Here is a 26,941-nt window from a genome sequence, read left to right on the forward strand (position 1 = left end):
AAAATATATCGACAAAAGAATTGTATTTTGATGAAGTAAATAAAACAAAAGTTTAGATTTAGCAACATTATCTCCAGTTATAGAGACAAGACATTGAAATGCAGTGTTCAACTGAAACTGTGAATGTTTGATAATTCCACACTATAGAGTGTTACATTGCTTGCCACCTTAAACTACAATAAAAGTAAAGAAAACGGGGCACCCCTTCGGGACAATTGTTAGGTATTTTCCTTTTAAATTATTATGAAATTGTAACATTCTGAGATGAAAATTAATGATTATTTAGTGCTTTGTATGAACGACAGACTAAATCAAAAATTACCGTGAGTTTTTCGCAGGATAATGCTCTCACGGGGGTATAACCTATGGCTGGATGCACGTATAAACTGGAAGTTATACCTCCGTTTATGTATTATCTTGCGCACGGTTAATCGTTGGTTAACTCCTAATTAATACTATGGGATATATAAATAGTTCTATCGACAGACAAAAGGATGTACTAAGCGTCATGTATTTTAGATGTATTCTTCTTCAACAAGGTATCACTTCAGCAAATGTGCTTATTAATTAAAAGGACTGGCTGGGTTTTAGTATTTATTGGTTAACTTGAATTACTCCTGAATTTGTTTGTCGATAGGAAACAGAGGCATGTAATCAGTGATTAGCAGGAGGTTTGTAATGGTGTTCCACAAGGCTCAGTCTTAACTACCTTTTCGTTCATTGTTAAAATTGTATGCTCTTCATACTAATATGCTTTGTAGAATCAATAAACTTGCTGTCGACATCAAAATTGTATGCAAAAAACATGTATTGAAAAGGTAGGGATACACATTCCCAAAAAGAGATTATTTAAGGTTTTAAGTAGTCTCCGCAGTGGCAAATGGTTCTCAATGTTATAGTAAGTGCGAGGTGCAGGTATAATCCTGTTAAGATAGTCTCCATGCCGAATTAGTTATCAGGATGTTTTTGTAAAATGGATCTAGGTGGTTATATTGATGTAATAATGCTGCATAACAGTACAGTTCTTTGTATGATTAAGGGAATTTTTGAAATGTTTCGGAAAAGAAATTGTTCCCAGATTATTTAGACTTAAATATCATATTCGAGCTTGGGGTCTTTACCATTATAAAGACAAGATTGGTTTAATATGTACTCATATGACCAAAAACGCTGTTGAGGGTACTCTGTTGGGGTTTTTTCATTACAAGCATGCAGCCAACCGAATCACTAGTCTCCTTAATCAATTGTTCACCTTATATGGTTGGCTCATTGTTTTCTTGTTGGCAGTTTCAATAGGCTATCTATATTCCTAATTGTCAATATACCGTTTTTGTTTTCCATATGCTACGGTATTTCTCTTTTGGTGGTCATGTTATGCATTGTGAGCACACTTTAGATTTTACGAATGCTTCAGAGATTACGTATGATACGTCTCGTTTGATAGAGCTGATATTGGATGATATATGTGCTGTGAATAGTTGTGGTAAGTAACTGTAATTTGTTTATTACCAATAAACAAGAAACGAAATTTCAAAAATGTGTTCATTTATAGAAATACTTCCAAACCGAGAAACGTTTAGAAAAGACAAACTGTGTGATAGGACTAAACCTGTGTCAACAAAATATATATATATATTCTGCACTGTTTCTTTAAAATCTACACATATTGTTTATTTTCGTCTTTGTCCATTACGAATCTCAGCAATCAGGCAATAGTTGATATGTACTATAAGCAAATGATTGGCATTATGGCCTTGTTGTACTGACGAAATCATATTGCACAGCATATATCTAGCAATATAAGAAAGGGCAGTGTAATGTCGTGATTTCTTCTAGGCGATATTGCGCGATGGTATCATGTAAATTTCAGTAGCAACGGTAAAGGTATTAGGTAAATGATTGTTTAGAAGGTATGCTATATGACGTTACAATTGTCAGGTGAATCAAGCGCGTTGCTTTGTGAAAGTTCCAGTATCATGCATCGGATTTCTTTCGAAAGATTATTGTTGAATAAACAGCCGGGACCCTTAATTTGGGAAATAACGGTCAGGGGACAGCCGAGTCCATAATTGCTTAAAATCTAGGGTCTTTTTGCCTCCCGAAATTTATTAAAAAACAGTTTTTGCAAAGCTTACGTGGAACTAACGATTTGCAGCAAGTACAATAACAGTCAGGTCGTACAACCAATGAAAGAAGTTTGGCCTAACACTGGAAAACCAATAGGCTAGGCTACAACAAAGAATCATCGTCGGGAATTAAGCATGATACATATGCCAACCCCACTTACTTGCCCTGATTATCTGAGCTTACAGCATTTTTGAAGATATACATATGGGCATTTCATTATGTCCGAGTACACCAGATTTACTAAAGTTATTTTGTAGGTTTGCATACCTATGAGTACACAGGGGCGTAGCGAGCGGGGGGTTGTGGGGGGTGTCACACCCCCCCAATAATTTGGTCGCTGTCGGCAAATTTTGGGTCTGTCGGCAAAAGGAGAAAAGGTGAAGAGAGCGGAAGGGGAAGAAAGAAGGAAAGCTGAATAGAAAAAAGAGAACGGGAGCTTCTTCCGTGCCAAATTTGACTTAAAATATGCACCAGATTGCATCTAAGGACGTTCAAACTAATTTTTCCAAAGGGGAGGGGGAAACCCCCTCCCCTTAGACCCCTCCCCCATTTCAGTCACCACTTCCAGATCCGTCGGCAAATCAAATTTGACTTAAAATATACATCAGATTGCATCTAAGGACGTTTCAAAACTAAAAATTAGACCCCTCCCCCATTTCAGTCACCACTTCCAGATCCGTCGGCAAATCAAATTTAATTTAAAATATGCACCAGATTGCATCTAAGGACGTTTCAAAACTAAAAAATTGCCAAAAGGGAGGGGGACACCCCTTCCTCTTAGACCCCTCCCCCATTTCAGTCACCACTTCCAGATCCGTCGGCAAATCAAATTTGACTTAAAATATACACCAGATTGCATCTAAGGACGTTTCAAACTAAAAATTTTCCAAAAACCCCTTCGCTACGCCCCTGTTACTCAGTAGGCCTAATTAAGTTTTGTACAGACCTTCTCTCATGAGTTGCTTTGTGAACACTGACAATTGTAAGACTTTCAAGATATGGACTCGTAGACCATCTCGGACATGACTGATCAACAAATACACGGCACCTACAAGTCAAGGTATTCTTGTTATTAAAATATAAGATAGTATGGGATATGGGAGGGATTGTAACAGCTTTATCCAAAATTGGTTGAAGGTTAAAAGTTGGAAAAAAAGGAATATTCATGAGTCAATAGCAGGTTACTGGAAAATTTCATTGACTTTCAGTATATTGTATACATGATGTACTTTGTCAGTAGTGTCCTTGAAACATGGTAAATGACACTGTACCATGTGCGTCAAATACCGTCTATGGTTTCTTGTGATACCAGGTCGAGGACGAATATAAAGAGATCACGTTGGACAGTTGAGTGTGCAGTCGCATCTTTAGAGCTATTGGTGAGTATACGGTTGAGTGGCGTTATCGCTTTTCTATTATTCTATCAGATGGGTTAAAATGACTGTGGTTCTCTTACCGTTTAATGGTTATGTACATTTGATTGAATACGTAACGTCTCGATCATTTCGTGAAGATGAGATCAGGTTGAGTTTATAGTCTGCGGATTTTATATTAATTAGACAGGGTTAGGAGATGGTATGAACGATAGAGATGCAAAGGAAAACATGTTGAAGGAGAGGATAGCAGTTTCCTGAAAGAGTCGTTTTTTTTTGAAAATGTCTTGTACTTTTGTCACATCGAATGTCGTTTGAGGTCCTCTCATGTATCCTCAAATTCTCTTCTTTCCTCAGAGCAGTTATGTGTTGCTGGGTTATTCGTTACTTCCAGGAAAGACCCTTTTTGATAAAAAACGTTTTAAATATATAATAAACTTTGAATTTGTTCATAACTCCTATAAATATAACACTTAAACCTGAGAGTAATGCATCTTTTTGAAGAAAATTAAAGATTGTAACAGTCAAAAATAGAGTGCACAAGGACAGTGCGTTTAAGATTCCACGAACTGTCCAAATAAAACTCCTAGCAGTATTTTAAAACCTATTTATACCAGTTCCTTGCATACTATTGCTATGAGTTACGTATGGTTACAATAAATCATCTTTTTTTTGTATTTAAAGGAGAAATGGCACAAGCAAGTCATCAGCATATTGTGCTTGGGAATCTACAACCTGGCTTTGGTGGACAACAGCCGCAGTTGATTCAGAATAGCAAAAACCTAAGGGGTTCCGTAACTCGCCTCGTCATGGGACATGGCATCATCATTTGTGGCATTATCGAAATCGTACTGATGATCGAGTTACTAACATCATTTGAGTTATATTGCTCACTTCTGGACATTGTAGGTTGGGGAATCTGGAACGGTGCAGTAAGTAATATATATATATATATATATATATATATATATATATATATATATATATATATATATATATATATATATATATATATATATATATATATATATATATACATATATATATATATATATATATATATACATATATACATATATATATATATATATATATATATATATATATATATATATATATATATATATATATATACATATATATATATATATATATATATATATATATTTATATATATATATATATATATATATATATATATATATATATATATTTATATATATATATATATATATATATATATATATATATATATATATAAATGAGGTATGACTCATAATTGACAAATAAAGAGTATAGTATTAGAAAATATTTTGGAATTTTCGGCCCCTTGGGACCTTCGTCAGCAATACTTGGCAGTCGATGAAAAGTACAAAATGTAACACAATTAAAGTACTGGATAGGTATATACGTTTACTTCTCGAGGTTGGTGTTTATGTTTACCTGGGGTGAAATAATTGGTTCAACTTGAAATGTAAATATCATTATACCTTATGATACTGAGGCTGCATATCAATCGTTATAAGTTGCTTCTAAGTTTTTGGACCATTTGGTAAGGAATAATTCCATTGATATAACCCTTTCGGTAAACGTAAGTCTTGCTCTCAGTGTACATCCCCGAGATGGTATATAAGTTTACGTGTATGTACAGGCAACCGTACTTTTTTGACAGCTGCAGTACGAACGTTGTAACGTTAGCCCTACTATACATGTATGTATATATGTATAGGCCAGGGCTAAACTGCTAATGCGTACCCGTAGGCTTCATTGCGTTGGTGCATTCAACCCAACCGTTAACAGTTTCGGCTAAGAGCTTGTGTAGTATCTGTTCCTTCTCGGTGCAAGGGAACTGGGCTTGAGAGCGGATCAGTCGTTCGGTAGTTTGGTTTTCGTGCCCAGGTTCTTTCCTTGGTGACGTTTTCTTAAAAAGTACCGTTAACACGAAAACGTCTCACCAGCAACTCCAGGTAAGGTCCATGAGATTAGTGATATTGTCAAAACCATAACTGAGCATGTTCAGGCAACGATGTTGCATACAGCTTGAAGTAATTAGTTCATTCACATATTCCAATACTATAGACTAGCCTAACGCTATTTTAGCATTGGTTCTAGGGTAAACTGGTCTGTAGTTAGAGCTAAAATAATAATACAATTAATACCAACTGCCTAAGAAATTAAATTTCACAAGAAGGCCAGCTTAACTTCTTAGCCTACTGTACATGTATCATATATGGCCTTAGATTTTCCCGGACAATAATGTTACATCTGCCCTATATCAAGGCCAGATACTCTATACAGTAGCTATGCCTAGAATTAGAGACTGTGAAGTCATCATGCAAATGTAACTTACAAGTAGCCTGTATTGAATTAGACATGCTATAATTGCTAGAAGTTTTTAAAAAAGTTCCTGGAAATCTTTACAATCCAAATTGTTCTCAGACATTCTAAACACCACTGTACTGTTTACAAGATGTCTGAATATCCCAGTGAGGGTATCAATAAAAACAGTTAAAGGATATAATATTTAAAAATCTAGCATACAATTTGGGCCAATACAAAATACCTTTAATCTAAGTCTCTCAAGTGATGCATTGTGTTTCTTTTGTGTCTTATTTATAACTTGTCAAAATTTGTACAAAGTAACAATGCCCTGTTTCCAAAAGAGTTATTGAGTCAGTACAGTTCCATAATGTAACTGTTACAAAAGCAGAGTGCACCTAATTAAAAGTTAATGTCCTCCAAAAATCAACATAACACAAACATTTGATAAGCCATCCACCCCTCCCCTGCATATAAGCGATTGTGTTGAGTCAATGTAGATCAATAAGTAATACCAAGTTGACATATGTTGCAATATCCAGTGTTAAAGCTCTGTATTGGCTCCAAATATATTAGAGAGAAGTGTACATATCAATTAATAATTGAAATAATGCAAATCTACGCTCTGACTATTTTGTATTTATTTGATTGGCACTGTTAATGTTTTCTCAGACCAGTTTGACGATCAACGTTCTCGACATGAATGACAACAACCCACTATTCAAGGGAATAACACCGTACGATGTAGCTAGATGTAGAGATAGATAGATAGATAGATAGATAGATAGATAGATAGATAGATAGATAGATAGATAGATAGATAGATAGATAGATAGATAGATAGATAGATAGATAGATAGATAGATAGATAGATAGATAGATAGATAGATAGATAGATAGATAGATAGATAGATAGATAGATAGATAGATAGATAGATAGATAGATAGATAGATAGATAGATAGATAGATAGATAGATAGATAGATAGATAGATAGATAGATAGATAGATAGATAGATAGATAGATAGATAGATAGATAGATAGATAGATAGATAGATAGATAGATAGATAGATAGATAGATAGATAGATAGATAGATAGATAGATAGATAGATAGATAGATAGATAGATAGATAGATAGATAGATAGATAGATAGATAGATAGATAGATAGATAGATAGATAGATAGATAGATAGATAGATAGATAGATAGATAGATAGATAGATAGATAGATAGATAGATAGATAGATAGATAGATAGATAGATAGATAGATAGATAGATAGATAGATAGATAGATAGATAGATAGATAGATAGATAGATAGATAGATAGATAGATAGATAGATAGATAGATAGATAGATAGATAGATAGATAGATAGATAGATAGATAGATAGATAGATAGATAGATAGATAGATAGATAGATAGATAGATAGATAGATAGATAGATAGATAGATAGATAGATAGATAGATAGATAGATAGATAGATAGATAGATAGATAGATAGATAGATAGATAGATAGATAGATAGATAGATAGATAGATAGATAGATAGATAGATAGATAGATAGATAGATAGATAGATAGATAGATAGATAGATAGATAGATAGATAGATAGATAGATAGATAGATAGATAGATAGATAGATAGATAGATAGATAGATAGATAGATAGATAGATAGATAGATAGATAGATAGATAGATAGATAGATAGATAGATAGATAGATAGATAGATAGATAGATAGATAGATAGATAGATAGATAGATAGATAGATAGATAGATAGATAGATAGATAGATAGATAGATAGATAGATAGATAGATAGATAGATAGATAGATAGATAGATAGATAGATAGATAGATAGATAGATAGATAGATAGATAGATAGATAGATAGATAGATAGATAGATAGATAGATAGATAGATAGATAGATAGATAGATAGATAGATAGATAGATAGATAGATAGATAGATAGATAGATAGATAGATAGATAGATAGATAGATAGATAGATAGATAGATAGATAGATAGATAGATAGATAGATAGATAGATAGATAGATAGATAGATAGATAGATAGATAGATAGATAGATAGATAGATAGATAGATAGATAGATAGATAGATAGATAGATAGATAGATAGATAGATAGATAGATAGATAGATAGATAGATAGATAGATAGATAGATAGAAACTTTTATTGTCCATTTCAGAAAACAGAAAACGGAAATTATTTCCCGTCGACAGTAGACATAAAACATTAGTGAATACAAACACAATCATACAATAAACAAACTATAAGTGAACAGCTACGAGAATAAAACTAAATAAAAAAATAAGCAGAACCAGAACAGTAACAGAGGCAGCACAGAGGGCTGCAAGTGACAGATCACACACTGTGGCCAAATCGCTTTGCACGCGAGTTAAATAAGTGTATTGCCTCAGGTAAGAAAGAATTACGGAACCTGGACGTTTTAGTATTGGGCACCTGTAATCGTTTTCCGGATCTGTTGAAAATGATATGACTATGAAAAGGGTGTGTGTGATCTTCTTTTATATTTTTTAGTTTCTTAGAAGCTGATTTACAGAACATTTATTTTTGAAAAGCAGTTCATTGTTTTCTTCATTTGTAGAGTGTGAGGTCATGTTATGGCCGTGGTAGGTCTATTCCGTAATCGCAAAACTTTCCAAGTTATAGCGTGCTATAATAAGGACCAAATCAGCACATTTTTCTTTAGAGAAAACATTTCTTTTTCTACCAACAAATGGAGAGATCTACAAACTGATACAACAAAGGATATGCTCTAATTAGAAATGCCAGGCATGTAAATAGCGAAGTTGATTCACACGTCTTGTGTATATCCTCTGCGACACACCTCATCTTTTCAATGGAGTTAGGAAGCTGGGAATAGTTGTTGGATTGGTACATTGTTACAGTATTTGCCCAATGCAGAGCAGTAACATTAAGCTAACTAGTTCTAGGGTATGTTAAACTGTTACACCATAGAAAAGAAAAAGGAAATTACTCTAAGCTTCAAACTGACAGAACCAAGAGAATGCAGACCAGTCATCATGTGAAGTCTCCAACATATATAACTGTTCAAATGGACTCATCCTTTTGAAATGTACTCTTACAAATGTTTTAGTTCGGTCACATTGTGGCACCACATGTTTTTGCAAGTATTAGGAAACATGTGCAGCTGTTTGTCAAGAACATGGAACTTGTTATACAAATGAAGTGTTCCTGATGCTAAAGTGGCCGAAGTGTTGAGGTTACTGGATATCTTGCTGCCTTACCTTTAACTGTTCTAAAATGCATTTCTCATGTTTTAAGATGTTTTAATTTTGAATTACTAGCATGATCAGCAAGCCATAGTACAGTAATTTTCAACAACCACCACACAGATACTTGTGCAGGACTGGGAGCATTTGTTACGCAGATCAAAATCTTTCAAACTTGTATCCCTCAAAATCTCCAGGGATCTAATACCGTATTGTTTATGCATTGTTTCTGAACCGCAGTTCCACAAATCTACAAGTGGGGTTCAGGGGATATGCTATGGGAAATGTTTACAATATTAGGCCTGACTTAATTACTGCAAGCTTGCAGTCTTTTATTACACCAATAACCAGTTTACTCTTTAAACAAAATTAAGTTATTTCCCCTCAACATTGAGGGGAGTGAATTCAGCAAAGGCACATGCAACTAGCACCAATGTCGTGGAAACCTTCTAGTGCACAGCCCAATGAAACATACTGTAAAACCACAAAATTTGCAATTATAAGTCTGAAATTGTGCAATCCAGGGGTGTTGTGTATAAATTTGTCCCTCCAAGCATGGAAACTGGAAACTCCATGACATTGAGGTAATTTGCATCGGTAACGGTATTAGATCCAGCCTATACTGGTAAGATATATAAATACTTGAGGTATAAGATAGTTCTCAAAATGTTTCTTATGTATGAGAGAGGTCAGTACATTTAGGTTATGAAATAGTGCAAGTATCCTGGCTTATGTGAAATAAATCTTGTGGGAAATATAAACTGGGATTGAAGATGCAATAATATGCTTGAATATGATTGTACATTTTTTATTGTGTCTCGTCTTTTAATATCATGTAAGCTACACTACTGTATGTATTTGGTGTAGGCCAAATTTCTGGGTAGAAGTTTTAAAAAACAAACCATGAAAAAAAATTGAGATGAATTTCAAGCAATCACAATCACTGCCTTTATCTCTGTATATGTTTTGGGTCAGCAATACAGTATACTGTACAGTAGGGTAATTCCAGAAGACCAGAAAGGAAGACTTTCTGTTTCATTACTTACGAATCTTCTTAAATATTTCTTCGTAAGTCACTTAAGAAGTTTGAACAAAAAATAGTTCGTATCTTACGAACGATTAATCTTTTTAAGTTACGAACGATAATTTAAGAGTTTATTAAAAGTTCGTATCTTTTATAACTTTGAAAGAGGCTGAATGTGACCTTTGACCTGCAGCGCCAACTCTGTCTGAAACTTTTCTTGTAAACGCGCATTCTTGCTCACAAAAGGAAAAACGAAAATGGTAAGTAAATGACTAAAGCTTTCCGTTGCAGTTTTTTATCCAAAATAATGAAATACCCAATAAAACTGTTCACGTGTAGTTTTGTTATTATTAAAACCATCAAAAAGTGTTTTTCTACACTGCTCGAGTGAAGCATCCACACGGTAACTGTGTGTAGACTCTGCCTACTATTGTAAAGTTACTGTAAGACTATGTCTACTGTATTGTAAGGGCTACATATTAATTATAATAGAGGCTACGCATAGGGTCGTTGTAGTTACGGTAACAAATATGCTAGGCCTAATGTTAGTTAGGCTTGGGCCTAAGTAATGCTGCGCACCACTGACGAAATGAATACCGTAATCACGACTTGACAGTTGACACTCGTGATCTCTAAATTAGTCTTGAAGTGGAAATGTTTAAACCACCTCGACTTCACAACGAGAACAAAATAGAGGATGTGTGAATCGTAATTATATATATATATATTTATATATATATATATATATATATATATATATATATATATATATATATATATATATATATTTATATATATATATATATATATATATATATATATATATATATATATATATAAATAACCAATGTTGGACCATCAGTTTAGTAGAAAAAAAGGGAACAGGATGGACACTCAAGTCCCTATCAAAGACCCTATAGGAGAGGAAAAAACTGAAGACACAAACACTCAAACCCAATTACAATACTTAAAGTGCTTGTCCAATACATTCTTAAACCCATTCACACTACTTGCAAGTAAAATTTTCTGAGGCAAACCGTTTGAAAAAAAGTTTGAACAACTTGGCTAGACTAGGCCTATTAGTTAGCATCCGTAAGTTAGGCTAGGCTAATTCTTTTACTGTTTCTATATATATATGATATTTTGTGCACCCAGATTTTTTGTGTCGGAGATCTTAGCTCCCCTGTCGGAGATCTTAGCCCCCCGTTTCGGAGACCTTAGCCATTGTGGGGAAATCATGACGCCACCCCAGTTTTATCAATATCATATATAGATATATGAGGAACAAAAATGTATGGAACTTAGAATGTTATTATCTTTTTTTTCAAGCGCACAATGACTTTCTGAAGAGAAACCCGATTGTAGTGGAGAGAGTTGGGGAGACTCTGGGAAAAGAAAGAGCTATGTTTACAGTCGAGCGACTAGAAAAAATGGTTCAAAGACTATAAGGTGTATCTCAGTTCCGAGGCGGTGCAAAACTGGGAGGACATTCTTAATGATGGTAGTCGCAGTTTCAACTGTGACAAAAGTGGGTTTTCACTGGCAGGAAGCATGGAGAAAATGTTGGCTCAAAGTGAGACAAGCATCTACCAGTTGAGCAATTGGACAAAAGTCAAATCACCGTCCTGGCCTGTATGAACGCTACAGGGTGTTTCTTGGAGCCTATCTTACTCTTGGTGCGTAGGACAATCCTCGGACGGCTGGATTAACAGAGTTTTTTTACGAATGGATCGCCAATTTGTTTTGACCGAGCGTTAAGAGAGAGGACATCACCTTCCCTATCATCCTGCTAGTTGAAGGGCATAGCTCTCACATCACCCTCGAGACTTCAAACTTCTGTGCTGAAAACGAATCATCTTATGTTGCCTGCCTGCTCATTCATCGCACGTACTTCAGCCGCACGAGTAACTTCAGAAGTTTAATAACTGTAATAACTCAAGCATTCCACATTGCCACATTCTACGTTTATTTGAGTCCTATATGGGACGAGAGGAATTGCCCTTCAATATCTTTTGCAGTGAATGCTATTGTAAAAGTCAGTTCATATTCATTATTATTGAACAATTTTACAATTCACTTTAAAATTTTACAATTCACTTTAAAATTTCTATTCCAGTATCCTATATAAGTTTGTAATGTTCTTGCCAAATAAAAATGTAGAAAATAATAGATTTCCTTAATCTGACAGAGGCGGCGGAGGAGGGGAACCCCGAAAGGGGAAAAAGTTTATATATAAATATTTATATATCTTTATGTAGGGAAATCTATCTATAAAGAGGGTGAAGCACACGAAAACATTTTTGTATATTTTTTAGAGGGGTCCCCAACGTTTTTTTAACTGAAAAATCGTTGTGCGGAATTTCTAAGTTTTCTAACTAGGACTTTTCATATGTTTCTGTAAATAACCTAAGTGTTTGCAAGTTTCAGTTACTTGACCAAAATTCGTCCATTTTTACCACGTTTCACTTGTCTACTTTAATAAATTGTATCCTGCGATTCTTATGCTCCACCATACAAAACTTGGTATGATTTTGAAGATAGAATTACACCGTTTGCCAGCTTCAATTCTGCGTTTTGTGTACTATTTTTGTTTTTGCGTGGGTCGACCATATTTGTTAGCTTAAGATGAGTTCTACATATACAAAGTCAATGCAGACCGTTCTGGGAACACCCCTACTCTTAGATCCCTCCCCCAGGACAGCAATCAAAAATAACCCTAAACCCCCTGCTGCCAAAAAATCTGGATCCGCCCCTGTATTTTTTTGTAGTTTAAGCGGATTAGTTATAATTAGTTGCGTAAACAGCTACTTACGCTGATTGATTAGCTCAACCTTCCGTTAATAGCTACTTATAAAAAACCTAAGTTATAACTTAAATTTGCCTGACAATAAACTATTTGACTTTTAATGTGTTTTCTTTCTTGGGGAGGACCCTCAGATCCCCCATCAATATGAGTTACTGTCAATAACCCCGCTACAGCAGCCTCCTTAATTAAATATTTCAATCACATTTGGCCCTCCCATGAAAATGCATGTGTTTCCTCACCATTAACCATTACGTTATCAGTGGGGGAATATTGAAGTGTGTTATTATTCACAAAATATCATCAAAGAAATGTTCAATTGGCATAATCAAGGTTTTGGAATCATTTTTCATTGTTAATGAACTGTCATTTTTTATCTGCAAGTCTATCTACAAAGATATCGCCAGAATGATTGTTATCGGCGTCAAACTCACCTACAACTGAGTATTGGGAGTTCATATCACGGAACTCTCAAAATGATTACTCTGCTTCAAGTATGGCAGATACAGACATGTATTTGAACAAACATATTTATTTTACTTTAACCTTTTTTATCAACAGTTTGCCGTTTTAACTGGATTTTTTGGGGTTTTTAGCAGAAAAAGCAAGTGTAAGGTAAGTTCCGTTAAAACCAGGTGGTATATAGATAAGGTTCGGGCTGAAAGAGTGACAATTTCGAGAGAGAATCATGGAGCCAGCGGCTAGGAAGCATGGACTCTACTACTCCCCCTAGAGGAGCTTGGTTGATCGCAATCTCTATTTTCACATAATGTACGCCAAACGTAAACAGCATGCCCCAAGGGCTTTACTCTGTATTCTCTTATCAGAAGGATGCATGGTAATGTACGCAATGTGTGCAGAGTCTCGTTAAAACAGGGGGTTGTAACTCCCTGGTTAAAATATGTGCTCCGGTCAGACCAGGGAGTTGTTATGGAATCCATGACAACTCCCTTGTCAGACACAGAGAGGGATATCGTAATAAAACCGACCTACGTTTCTCGCAATGGACAGCTGGTCGTACACGCATCAAAATAAGAATCTTAACAGCGACTCCATAATTCAAAACAGATCTCTTCAAACCCGCCTTCCCTTCATAGTATCAATTCATAATAGTACAAAGAATCTAGATGATCCAAAAATAAAGGTTAACAAGACGATCACTGAAGCGGTTGCATGATTGAATTTGATGCTGTCGCTTAGTTTTCGTGCTGCTATTTATGGCGGGCCATCCGTTTCAAATCGTGGGGAATCGACTTATACCGCTTTAAATCGACCATACCAGTTTAATTCGACATATCATCGATTTAAATCGACATATACCAATTTAAATCGACACATACCAATTTAAATCGATATAAACCAATTTTTAGTCGATGATATGTCAAATTAAATCGGTATATGTCATTTTACATCGACATATACCAATTTAATTCGACTTTTACCAGTTTAAATCGACATATACCAATTTAAATCGATGATATGTAAAATAAATCGTTATATGTCAATTTTAATCGACATCTACCAGATTAAATCGGTAGAAGTCAATATCCTTTGACTTATACCAGTTTCTAGCAACTCGCATTGACATATACCTATTTAAATCGACATATCATTGATCTAGCTCATTAACATATTCCAAATTCCGATTTCGTTGATGATTGACATGTGAAGATACATCGCGTGCAGTCACCCATGGAGGTAAAAACAGACCTCCATGAGTCACCTGACAAGGCGCTCTACTAGTTGAAAATGAACACGAGCACAGTGGAATGCATGATTTGAGCTTGAACACTGTAATTGTTAGTGTAATATTGTGACGAGCCCGGCTCCTCCGATAGTAATACTATATCGGGACTCGCGATAGAAAGGTACTGGGGTTATCTTGATGCCGTATTTTATGCTTCTTCAGGAGACGTCTCGAAGGGGCGATAGAGGAAAACAATGAGTTCTCAGAAAAACAAGTTGACACGATAGGATTTGATTAGTGATTCGGTATAATATCTTCTCTGTCGATTCTCTTCTCTAATTAAATAAAAATACAATGATTTGACTCCGTCGATTACGTACTCAAATTAAGTGACGAAGTCTCGAAGTTGCGGGAACATGCCGCCTTTTATACCTTACTCTACCGAAAATCCCACTGCGCACAATCAGAAGGCAGCCAATAACCTGACCATCCTGTATTAACTAACGATATAAAAATTAGTCGATAAAGCACTGATCTGCCCTGATTGGTTGGGAGTTTGGAAGTCCACCCCTTTCTATGGAAACTTCCATACCACGTGAGAAGAACCTTCTCGAATGTTCTATAGACACAATGGAATCTATTTTGGGAAAAGGCCCTGTAACAAGATTCAATAAGATAGTTAAAACTTCTCGTGGGAAAACTGAATCCATGACCTAAATATATAAGGGGCCTGTAAGGTGTCTCGATGGAGTTTTTCGGGAACATCAAAGAGATGGTATCACTATTTCATAACATTAGTCCCCCTGGGTATATATTTAGCTACAGTAAAACGTAACTTTACAATAGGCCTCACTGCAGAACAATATCATCTTTGTTTATGGTGTAAATGGAGTGGTATACGTACTGTAGGCTTATGTGTATTTGGCTAAAAGTATTCCTATACTATAGCTCCACGTGTTTGAGTAGACAAGCCCAGTTTGCGATGAGGTACTTGCATGTCATTGACATATCAGTTTTTCAGCCTTATTATTACACCGAAATCTTTTTGCAAGTAACTGTCCATAATTACCATTGACATAATCATGATGAACACCCTTGCTAGCTTGCTAGCTTGGTAAGTTTGTGTTTAAATGACATTGATTCGTAGGGATTTTAAGAGGAATTTTCAAAGCTATTGCGTATATAGGTATATACAAATTGCGAAGTGATTAATCCAACACTGATAAGTATGCGATTTCATTTAGTAAGAGGAAGTTGGACAATTAACCTTCATATCACGCAATTGCGTACATGTACAAACAGCCAGCTAAAGCAATCATTAAGTATGATTATCGCACATGTGTGGCTTAAATTTCACTTTTATTAATGTAAAGTATTTTGTGCTGTTATTTTCTTTCAGGTCATAGCTTTCATGGTCCTGGCAATCATTGCGACACCGATGAGTTTAATTTGCGGCGGTTTTCAGGCGACTCTAGCTTCATGTAAAAATGGCAATGGTCACAGTTATGATCACGATGACCAGGTAAGGTGTCCGATTATCATAATAATTCCGAGCCTTGAAAATGAAAACGAAATGTCATTGATCTTTGGAAAGGGCAAATAATTTTACTAGTTGTTGTTGCTATATTCGTTGTAGCAAAAGGAATGTTCCGTAAATTATATATATGAATCCATTCTATGTTTACCCTATTTAGCTACATGTGAAGCTTAAAACCGGATGGAAGACGTGTTTGATTACAGCACCCTCTAAAGGAAAATCCCCTCTCAATCAATTTTACTAAACTTAGTATAAACCTTTCTTTCCTTTTCAATTTATAATACCACCTTTAATAGAAGAAACGGTTACTTTTCCCCGTTTTAAACGAATCACTTTATTCAACTTTTTTTTCAGGATAATCGTGTCACGTACATTATGATATCTGTAACATATGCTCTTCAAGCTTGTTTTTGCATTGTTGGGGCAGCTTTTACATGCACTGCACTTTCTTCTGATAACCAACCCCAGCAAGCGGTGAGTGAGAAGTTTAAGAGTTCAACTCGATAGTATCATATCTATATATGTATATGTCACCTATATTGTAATGTCGTGAGTATACATTAACATCATGCGTACGTATTATCTTACAGTATATGGGCTGAATCTAATTTATGTACATTTTATGTAACACTTATATTCTGATATCATTGCAATACTTTACCATTAAACTCACAACATCTTGGATTTATAAGCTTTGTGAAAGCACATTACTTTTATCATCAATCTAAACACTACATGCAATGATTGTTATAAAATGAGTTCCGTATTTAACTTGAGATCACATATGCTATTACTAATGCAATTCTCATATAATATTGTTATCATTTTAATATAATACTAAAGACAATGACACTTCTTTCATTATTAAACTGTTTTCGTTATTTAGATTACCTACCAACCTCACCCGGTAACACAACCAGCGATGCAGTCATATGGTCTACATATGGCAAATCAACCACCTCCATACAGTCCCGATGTCAATCCCGCTTCTTTCTCAAACCATGTTGTGGTAACTGCTCAACCATTCTAGTCTGGGTAGAGCAAAATAAAACGCAGAAATTAACTCGTTTACATTTTTTTAAAGTATAAATATATTTTGGTAGTATGGTCGATGGTCCTATGGATTTCTTTACTGGTTTTCGTTGTTCAATGTCATATAACAACCTCTGCAAATGAAAGTTACAGATGTGTTTCGCTTAAATTTAGAATTGATTGGTTTAATTTTAATAAAAGACTATCTCACGTTGTTATCTATACCTATTTTCAATATTTTCTTTCATTACAGCAAGGATATTCTTTGTGAAATAGCTGCTGTGTTACATTAATAAGCTTGTCAGTTACATTCCACCGTGCATTCAAATTCACGATATGTCAGCAAGGCTAAGTAAGAAATCAATTAATGATTTTTTCGTTCCTTTAAATTATCACGCTTGACCAATAGTAGCATAGCCGCAGCGGTACATGAAACGACTTCTTAGTCTATTTTACAAGGGTAAGATCACTTTAGACACATACGGTTTTATTTTAAAATAATCAGAATGTAAGTTGACAGGCTTACTAATTGCATTGGAGCTTCTCCTCCGTTTTACCTTTGGTGTTACAGTTTCGTAAACACCACAGATATTTTATAAAAGAATTTTCATACACGAAGTGAGGTATATGTCTGTGGAAACTTTTGACTATGGTTGTATGTTAAATGGAACACATTTTCTGAAAGATCAATACGACTTCTAGTTACAATAAGGGAAAGTAGAATCCGCCTGACAATATGCATGACCATATAAAGTATACACAAGAAGCTGTGGTTAGTTTTGTTTTAGTTTTTGATCTCCAAATAATATTATTTACACAGCTCTGGGTAGATTACGTTTGTTTTATTTGCGCTTTGCTGTTTTCTTTTGTTTTTATACAACGTTAGTAATTACGTATTAGGTTGTGGTTATTTGCGTATCTGTAGTGGTGGCGCAAAAGGGGGCATTGAAGCATTTCCCCCTCCCAATCGCGATGCTGCCCCTAGTTTTCCTAGTAATACACGCTTTGTAACGGATCTCAGTTGTTAGCAAGTGGTTCTTGTGTATATCTTTGACTCATGTATTGTAATTCTGATTTGATGTTGGGCCTTCGGGCTTTACTTTTGGTGTTTTGGTAAGAGATCTAAACATAACAAATCAATAAACAGAATCAATCATTTAAAATCAGTCTTATTTATTCTTTTAGTCTTTGACAGCAAATTTTTGGATACCCAATTACCCAGACAGCTACGACACGGTATACGAAATTATTTAACAATCTTCTCAGAACGTCAATATGAATCATGGTAACTCAAGTTGTGGATAATGTGATCACACATGTTATTAATAGTCAAATCTGTACAGGAGTGACAGTATTTCTTTCTCTCTTATTTTTTTCTCTCTCTCTCACTTGTTTAATATGTTGGAGTCACTAGCTAGCTTGATAAACAACTTTTGTTTTTGTTTTCTGTATTTTACATCGTAACTACCTACTAATATTTATATACCAGACACTTGTATTTATTGTTGTGGATATGGATTGAATTGAATTCAACTGTCAAATGTTCAACCTGATCACAGCTATCTGTTTGAACTTTCATACCTGCTATTCAGCATTGTGATCTCATAGCAATAATGTTCTGGAGAGCCATTCATAGGGTCAGTTAAATCCATCCCTTAATTGCCTTGAAAGAAAAGGTTACTTGATGTAAGGGTCTTTTCCACATTACTTCTTAGAACTTAGAATTCACTTAACATATAAATCAACCATTTACCATTGCTCCATCAGTCTATTTATGTTGTGGCCTCAGTCGATGTTTTGTCTTTATATCATAATCTGAACTGTTTGTAACTGGAAGAAGACGGTCAGTTTATTTGTTTCCTTTAAATAGCCTGCATCATGTCCAAATAATTAATTTTCGCTTTTGCAAATGAGAATGCGTCTTTTGCAAGATCAGGCTTTTTAGTTTGACACCCATAACGTAAGTTTTGTGAGCGTTGCGAATTGGTTGATCTCCATTTGCTACTGGATAGTAAGCAAACCAAGACAGAGACTAGGCAATATGTGCGCAGAGTCAATATATAGAAATGTACTTTTATATAGATCCAACACCCAACTACCATCCCACTCCCTCTCTCTCTCTCTATTTTAAAATATCGTTGCTCGAAAAGCTGAACATTTTCGAAACACAACATATTTGTTGATCAGTATTTACTGAAAAATGCCATAACCTGATGCACCAGTCATTAACAGCACAGTCAAGCTCCAAGGCAAGCTGTATTCTCCCTCTACCCTACGCTATCGGCTATCACTATCGGAAATCGCTATCGCATAAACGCTATCGGCAGGCCCTTAGCAAACATTTTCTTTCATATATCTCAATATGTAATAGCCTATATCTTTTCGAAAACTTTATCTAATTAGAAAAGTAGGCGGTACCGGTAATTACCCAACATGAATGATGAAGAGAAGTAAACATCATTGCAGGATTTGACTGGACATAATATCAACAAAACAAAGAAACTTTCAACAAATATATTTTGTTCGCGTTGTTACTGGATGGTTTGAGTAAAAGCATACAACAAATTTAGTACGTACCAAGGTAGAGAGTAAATGGAAAGATATCTTTGTTTTATGTGTAACTCTCGTTCAATCACCTTCTTTCACCAATATGTACAGTTCTAATTGTTAGGGTCAAATTAATTACTGCAATTACTTTGACAGTTAACGTAACTTTAGATACAGGATACATACCATAATAAACAAGTACCTGACTAAGTACCAGGGAAAGGTTTCGTCTGTAGATCTTATGGTAGCGTCTTGCGAAGACGTGGGGATCCTCGCGAATGTCACCGATGCTAGGGAACCAAAAAAACACGCGTGTTCAATTAGTCATTGAAGATATATATATATATATATATATATATATATATATATATATATATATATATATATATATATATATATATATATATATATATATATGAAGATATATATATATATATATATATATATATATATATATATATATATATAGATATATATATATATATGAAGATATATATATATGAAGATATATATATATATATATATATATATATGTCTATATCATACCTTAGGTTATCATACCTTAGGTCGACAGTTTATGGTAAAAAAGCGACCTTAGGTCGACAGTGTACCTTAGGTCGACATTTCAGTGTCCACCTAATGTATTTACTACCATTTTAAGAAATAGCTTTATAATGTTCTCCGTCCTATAAAACGTTCATTTACAAGTTTTGGTTAGGGTCGGTTCAGGGTAAAGGTTAGAAAAAAGGGTTAGGGTTAGATTGAATTTAGTGTGTAAGTCAATGTAAATGTCGACCTAAGGTATCATTTAGAGTTACATTTACATATATATATATATATATATATATATATATATATATATGTAATTGAGATATATAATTGAAAATATATAAATATAATTGAAACAAAAATACATATAATTGAAAATACACATGTTAATGCCAAATATTAAGAACATCAGGCAACAACTATGTTTTCATTGGAAACAAAGCACAAATTGATTTGAACTAGTACCAATAAGTACATATAAATCGTCTAAAATATATCATCTAAATATGATCGCGTAAAAAAGAAAGAAATACTATTGTTGGATGCTTACAGTAATATCAGAGTGAACTTAACATCCCAACATTGTTACATGGATGAATATAGCTACACTTGGTGGTGATTATTAACATAAAGTTAACATCTAAGACCTGAAGTTGTGAAGCAGCGGGCCCGATACCTTTGGGTTAAGTTATATACTTTATTATAAAAGTTAGTTGGATAGGTTTTGTTGTACACAATGACCGTTATGTCAATTCACGTTCTTGTTGTAATGCCTGGACGCATGCGAAGTATATGCTGTTGCGTCAGATCGTTATGCTGAACAATGCAGTGTTGTTTAATGTTTAACTTAATAATCGTCATTCTTGTTACTTTTATTTGCGTATTTACATTGTTATACCCCAGAAATACTGGGAGTTCGTGCATGATTTTAGATCGTTGATTAACTCCTAATTAATATTATGGGATATGTAAATAGTTCTATCGACAGACAAAAGAATGTACTAAACGTCATGTACTTCAGATGTATTTTTCTTCGATATTTATCAATCTTTTTTGACTAGGTACCACTTCAGCAACTGTGCCTATTAATTAAAAGGACTGGCTGGGTATTGGTAGTTGCTAGTTAACTTGAATTACTCCTGAATTTGTTTATCGGTAGGAAACAGAGGTCTGCAATAAATGATTAGCAGGAGGGTTGTTATGGTGTTCCACAAGGCTGAGTCTTAAGTAACTTTTGTTCATTGCTTAAAATTGTATGCTCTTCATACTAATATACTTTGTAGAATCAAAACACTTGCTGTCGACACCAACATTGTATGCGAAAACATTTATTGAAAAGGTAATGATACACTTTCCTCCAAAGAGATTATTTAACGTTTTAAGTAGTCTCAGCAGTGACAAATGGTTCTTAATATTGTAGTAAGTGCGAGGTGCAGGTATAATCATATTAAGTCTCCATGCCGAATTAGTTCAGCATGTTTTTTGTGAAATAGATATACGTGTTTATGTTGATGTAATAATGCTGCATAACAGGAAGGAAACGTTATATATAAGAAATATTGAATAACGCCAGATTAGGCACCAAAAAAAGATTACTTAACGTTGTATGTAGTCTTTATGTAGGTGCAGGTATAATCCTATTAAGATGCTTAAGATGATTAAGAATCCCATTCTCCATGCCGAATTAGTTCAGGATGTTTTTGTAAAATGGATCTAGGTGTTGATGTAATACTGATGCATAACAGTACAGTTCTTTTGTATGATTGGGGGAATTTTTGAATTTTCTTCGGAAAAGAAATTGTTCCCAGATTGTTTAGACTTGAATATCATATTCAAGCGTGGGGTCCTTACCATTATAAAGACAAGATTGGTTCAATATGTACTAATATGACCGAAAAGGCTGTTGAAGGTACTCTGTTATTTTAATTTTTTTTCATTGCAAGCATGCAGCCAACCGAATCATTACTCACCCGTTTTATATCGTTCAACTTAAATGGTTGGCTAATTGTTAAGTCTCTGGCATTGCCGATATTGTTGTTCCTACTCGTAAATAACGCTTTTGTGTTTCGTATGCTACGGTAGTTCTTTTCTTGTGGTCATGTTATGCATTGTGAGCACACTTTAGATACTACATATGCTTCAGAGATTACGTATAATACGTCTCGTTTAATAGAGCTGATATTGGATGATATCTGTGCTGCGAATAGTTGTGGTAAGTAACTGTAATTTGTTTATTACCAATACACAAGAAAGGAAATTTGGCAATATGAGTTAGGGCAGTGTAATCTCGTGATGTCTACTAGGCGATATAGTGCGATGGTTTATTGTAAATTTCAGTAGCAACGATAAAGGTATTAGATCATGGATGGTGTAGAGGTATGCTACATGACGTTACACGTTGTCTGGTGAATCAAGCGCGTTGCTTTGTGAAATTCCCAGTATCATGCATCGTGATTTCTTTCGGAAGTTTATTGTTGAATAAACAGCCGGGACCCTAAATTTGGGAAATAACGGTCAGGGGACAGCCGAGTCCATAATTGTTTAAAATCTAGGGTCTTTCTGCTACCCGAAATTTATAAAAAAAAAAATTTTGCAAAGCTTACGTGGAACTAACGATTTGCAGAAAGTACAATAACAGGCAGTCGTACAACCAATGAAAGAAGTTTGGCCTAACACTGGAAAACCAATAGGCTAGGCTACAACAAATTAGCTAAGGATCATCGTCGGGAATTAAGCATGATACATATGCCAACCCCACTTACTTGCCCTGATTATCTGAGCTTTTTTGAAGATATACATATGGGCATGTCATTATGTCCGAGTACACCAGATTTACTAAAGTTATTTTTTAGGTCTGCATACCTATGAGTACAGTAGGCCTAATAAAGTTTTGTACAGACCTTCTCTCATGAGTTGCTTTGTGAAAACTGACAATTGTAAGACTTTCAAGATATGGACTCGTAGACCATCTCGGACATGACTGATCAACAAATAAACGGCACCTACAAGTCAATGTATTCTTGTTATTAAAATAAAAGATAGTATGGGATATGGGAGGGATTGTAACAGCTTTATCCAAAATTGGTTGAAAGTTAAAAGTTGAAAAAGGGAATATTCATGAGTCAATAGCAGGTTACTGGAAAATGTCTTTGACTTTCAGTGTATTGTATACATGATGTACTTTGTCAGTAGTGTCCTTGAAACATGGAAATTAAAATGTACCATGTGCGTCAAGTGAAATACCGTCTATGGTGTCTTGTGATATCAGGTCGAGGACGAACATAACAAGATCACGTTGGACAGTTGAGTGTGCAGTCGCATCGTTAGAGCTATAGGTGAGTATACTTGTTTTGCGTGGGCGGTTGAGTGGCGTTATCGCTTTTCTATTATTCTACCAGATGGGTTAAAATGACTGTGGTTCTCTTACCGTTTAATGGTTATGTACATTTGATTGACTACGTTACGTCTCGATCATTTCGTGAAGATGAGATCAGGTTGAGTTTATAGTCTGCGGATTTTATATTAATTAGACGGGATTAGGAGATTATATGAACGATAGAGATTCAAAGGAAAACATGTTGAAGGAGAGGAAAGCAGTTTCCTGAAAGAGTTTTTTCTTTTGAAATGTCTTGTAGAGATTACAACATTCAAAAATAGTTTGCACAAAGGTCAGTGCGTTCGAGATTCTACGAACAGTCCAAATAAAACTCCGAGCAGGATTTTTAAACCTATTTATACCAGTTCCTGTATACTCCTGCTTAAAGTTATGTATGGTTACGATAAATCATATGTTTTTTATTTAATTTAAAGAGAGGTGAAACGGTTGTTATTAATAAGGAGAAATGGCACAAGCAAGTCATCAGCATGGGAATCTACAACCTACCTTTGGTGGACAACAGCCGCAGCTGATTCAGAATAGCGGAAACCTAAAGGGATCCGTACCTCGCTTCGTCATGGGACTTGCCATCATCCTTTGTGGCATTATTGAATTCGGAATGATGATCGTGTTACTAATGGCATTTGACTTCGAATGCGGATATGTGGACATTGTAGGATGGGGAATCTGGAACGGTGTGGTAATATATATATATATATATACATATATATATATATATATATATATATATATATATATATGTATATATATATATATATATATATATATATATATATATATATATATATATATATATTTATAATATAATATATATCTCTCTCTCCACCTCTCTCTCTCTCGTGTCGGATTACTTTAATCTGATTCATCATTCGGCATTGATACATCTCGGGGGGATTGCGAAACGTGGGGTGGGCTTTAGATTTAATAATGTCGATGGAAGGTAGTACATCTACAAAGATATCGCCAGAATGATTGTTATTGGCGCCAAACTCATCTTTATACAACTGAGTATTGGCAGTTCATATCACGGAACTCAAAATTATTACTCTGCTTCAAATATGGAAGATACCGACATATAATTGAGCAAACATATTTATTTTACTTTCAACTTTTTTATCAACAGTTTGCCGTTTTAACTGGATTTTTTGGCGTTTTCAGCAGAAAAAGCAAGTGTATGGTAAGACGATTACGAGAGAGAATCATGAAGCTAGGGGCCTGTGGACTTTACTAACTCCCCTTGAGGAGCTTGGTTAATCGAATCCCTATTTGGACATAACGTACGCCAAACGTAAACAGATTGACCCAAGGGCTGTTCTCTGTATTCTAGTTGCGGTTTTCACTCTCTGAAATTGCTTTGATAGCACTGCAGACTGTGCTCTGTTCAAATTAGCTGCGTAAAGGAGGATATCGCAAAGTCTTACATGCTTTTGATTTGCTGGTGAAAAGTACGAGACTTAATATTGGCCAATCAAATCGAATTTTACATTACTAAAGAGAAGTGTCAACGAACTTTTCTTTGGCATAGGAAAGATATTGGTAACGCAACCACACTCCCAATGTAAGCATTGAGAGATAGGGACATTTTGAAGAGGTTCACCGCCGCTTTTCGAAGTTGTTTATACTTTTTCAGATTAAGAAATACTGGCTTAAGTTTACGCATCATGATTAACAACACATCTTTGTAAAGACACACAATTATCTTTAAAATGACATAAGAAAGAGTTTTCTGAGTGCTATACATAGAAAGTATGAGAAGAGTTAGCGTGAATTGTTGTTTTTAGCGATATTCGATGCGTAACAGTGTGTTTTGTGCCGAGTTCCCCAAGGATTCCATATGAATATCGTAATAAAAACCGATCTACGTTTCTCGAAATGGGCAGCTGTGATCGTACAAGAATCTCAATTAGAGTCTCAATAGCGACTCCATAATTAACATAGAGATCTCCTCAATCCCGCCTCCATTTTAATTAATAGTGTAAAGAATCTATATATGGTCCAAAATTAAAGATTAAAAGGAATATCATTGAAGTAGCTGCATGATTGAATTTGATCAGGGATCCATAACAACTCCCTGATTTGATGCAGCCGCTCATCTTTCATGCTGCTATTGGGTTTGATACTCATCACGAATTAGATGTGGTGATTGATTTTGAAGCTACGGTTGCCGTTCATGTGACGGTTTCTAACGCGCTCCTACTAAGTTGGTTGTTAATATCATGTGTAACTTAAATTTCTCTTTTATTTGTGTATATTAGTGCAAATCTATTGTTCTGTTATTTTCTTCCAGGTCGTAGCTTTCATGGTTCTGGCAATTTTTGCGACAATTATGAGTGTAATCTGCTGCACTGTTCAGGCGGCTCAAGCTCTGTGTGCACATATCTTAAGTGACGAGGTAAGGTGTCCGTTTATCATAATAATTCCGAGCCTTGAGGATGAAAACGAAATATCACAAGATCTTTGGAAAGGGCAAATCATTTACTAATGATTGTTGCAATACTCGTTGTAGCAAAGGGAATGTTTCGTAAGATATATATATGTGAATCCATCCAATGTTCTACGAACTTAGCTACATGTGAAACTTAAACCGGATGGAAGACGTATTTGATTACAGCACCCTCTAAACGAATTCCCCTCTCAACAAAATTTGCTAAACTTAGTTTAAACCTTTCTTTTCTTTTCAATTCATGATACAACCCCTTATAGAAGAAACGGGTAATTACTTTCTCCGTTTAAATGATTCACTTTTCCAATTTTTTTCGCAGTATAAACGTGTCCTGTACATTATTATATCTGTAACATATGCTCTGCAAGTTTTTGTTTGCATTGTTGGGGCAGCTTTTACATGCACTGCATTTTCTACTGATAACCAACCCCAGCAAGTGGTGAGTGAGAAGTTAAAGAGTTCAACTTGATAGTATCATATCAATATATGTATATGTCACCTATCTTATAATGTCGTGAGTATACATTAACATCATGCGTTCATATTATCTTACAGTATGGGCTGAATCTAATTAATGTACATTTTATATAATACTTATAACAATGTTATCATTTTTAATCCAATTCTAAAGACTATGACACTGCTTTCATTAATTAAACTGTTTTTGTTATTTAGATTATCTACCAACCTCACCCGGTAGCACCACCAGCGATTCAGTCATATGGTCTACATATGGATCAACCACCTCCATACAATCCCAATTTTTAGTGTCAATCCCGATTCTTTCTCAAAACATGTTGTGGTAACTGCTCAACC

General features: G+C 34.8%; 1 protein-coding gene across 2 annotated transcripts; it reads left to right on the forward strand.

Moving 5' to 3' along the window:
* The first annotated feature begins 1,327 nt into the window (after positions 1–1,327).
* LOC139963022 (uncharacterized) lies at positions 1,328–26,941 on the forward strand. 2 transcript variants are annotated; one of them, XM_071963481.1, is made up of 7 exons: positions 1,328–1,483; positions 3,440–3,506; positions 4,185–4,432; positions 13,495–13,548; positions 16,020–16,142; positions 16,512–16,631; positions 26,801–26,941. In XM_071963481.1, the coding sequence occupies exons 3-7, from the start codon at positions 4,190–4,192 to the stop codon at positions 26,891–26,893; spliced, it is 633 nt and encodes a 210-aa protein (XP_071819582.1). In that variant the 5' UTR covers positions 1,328–1,483; positions 3,440–3,506; positions 4,185–4,189; the 3' UTR covers positions 26,894–26,941. The 2 variants fall into 2 exon arrangements, with proteins under 2 accessions (XP_071819582.1, XP_071819581.1); XM_071963480.1 differs by lacking the exon at positions 26,801–26,941 and adding an exon at positions 17,044–17,887 and having other exon boundaries at positions 1,329–1,483.

This window comes from Apostichopus japonicus, chromosome 21 (assembly GCF_037975245.1).
Source record: "Apostichopus japonicus isolate 1M-3 chromosome 21, ASM3797524v1, whole genome shotgun sequence".
Lineage (NCBI taxonomy): Eukaryota > Metazoa > Echinodermata > Holothuroidea > Aspidochirotida > Stichopodidae > Apostichopus > Apostichopus japonicus.

Excerpts from the sequence above, each read along its gene's own strand:
- LOC139963022 (XM_071963480.1), top strand. The coding sequence starts at position 4,190 with ATGGCACAAGCAAGTCATCAGCATATTGTGCTTGGGAATCTACAACCT. Across the intron at positions 4,433-13,494 it reads GGGGAATCTGGAACGGTGCA|TTTGCCGTTTTAACTGGATT; the intron begins GTAAGTAATATA and ends TTTTATCAACAG. Across the intron at positions 16,632-17,043 it reads ATAACCAACCCCAGCAAGCG|ATTACCTACCAACCTCACCC; the intron begins GTGAGTGAGAAG and ends TTCGTTATTTAG.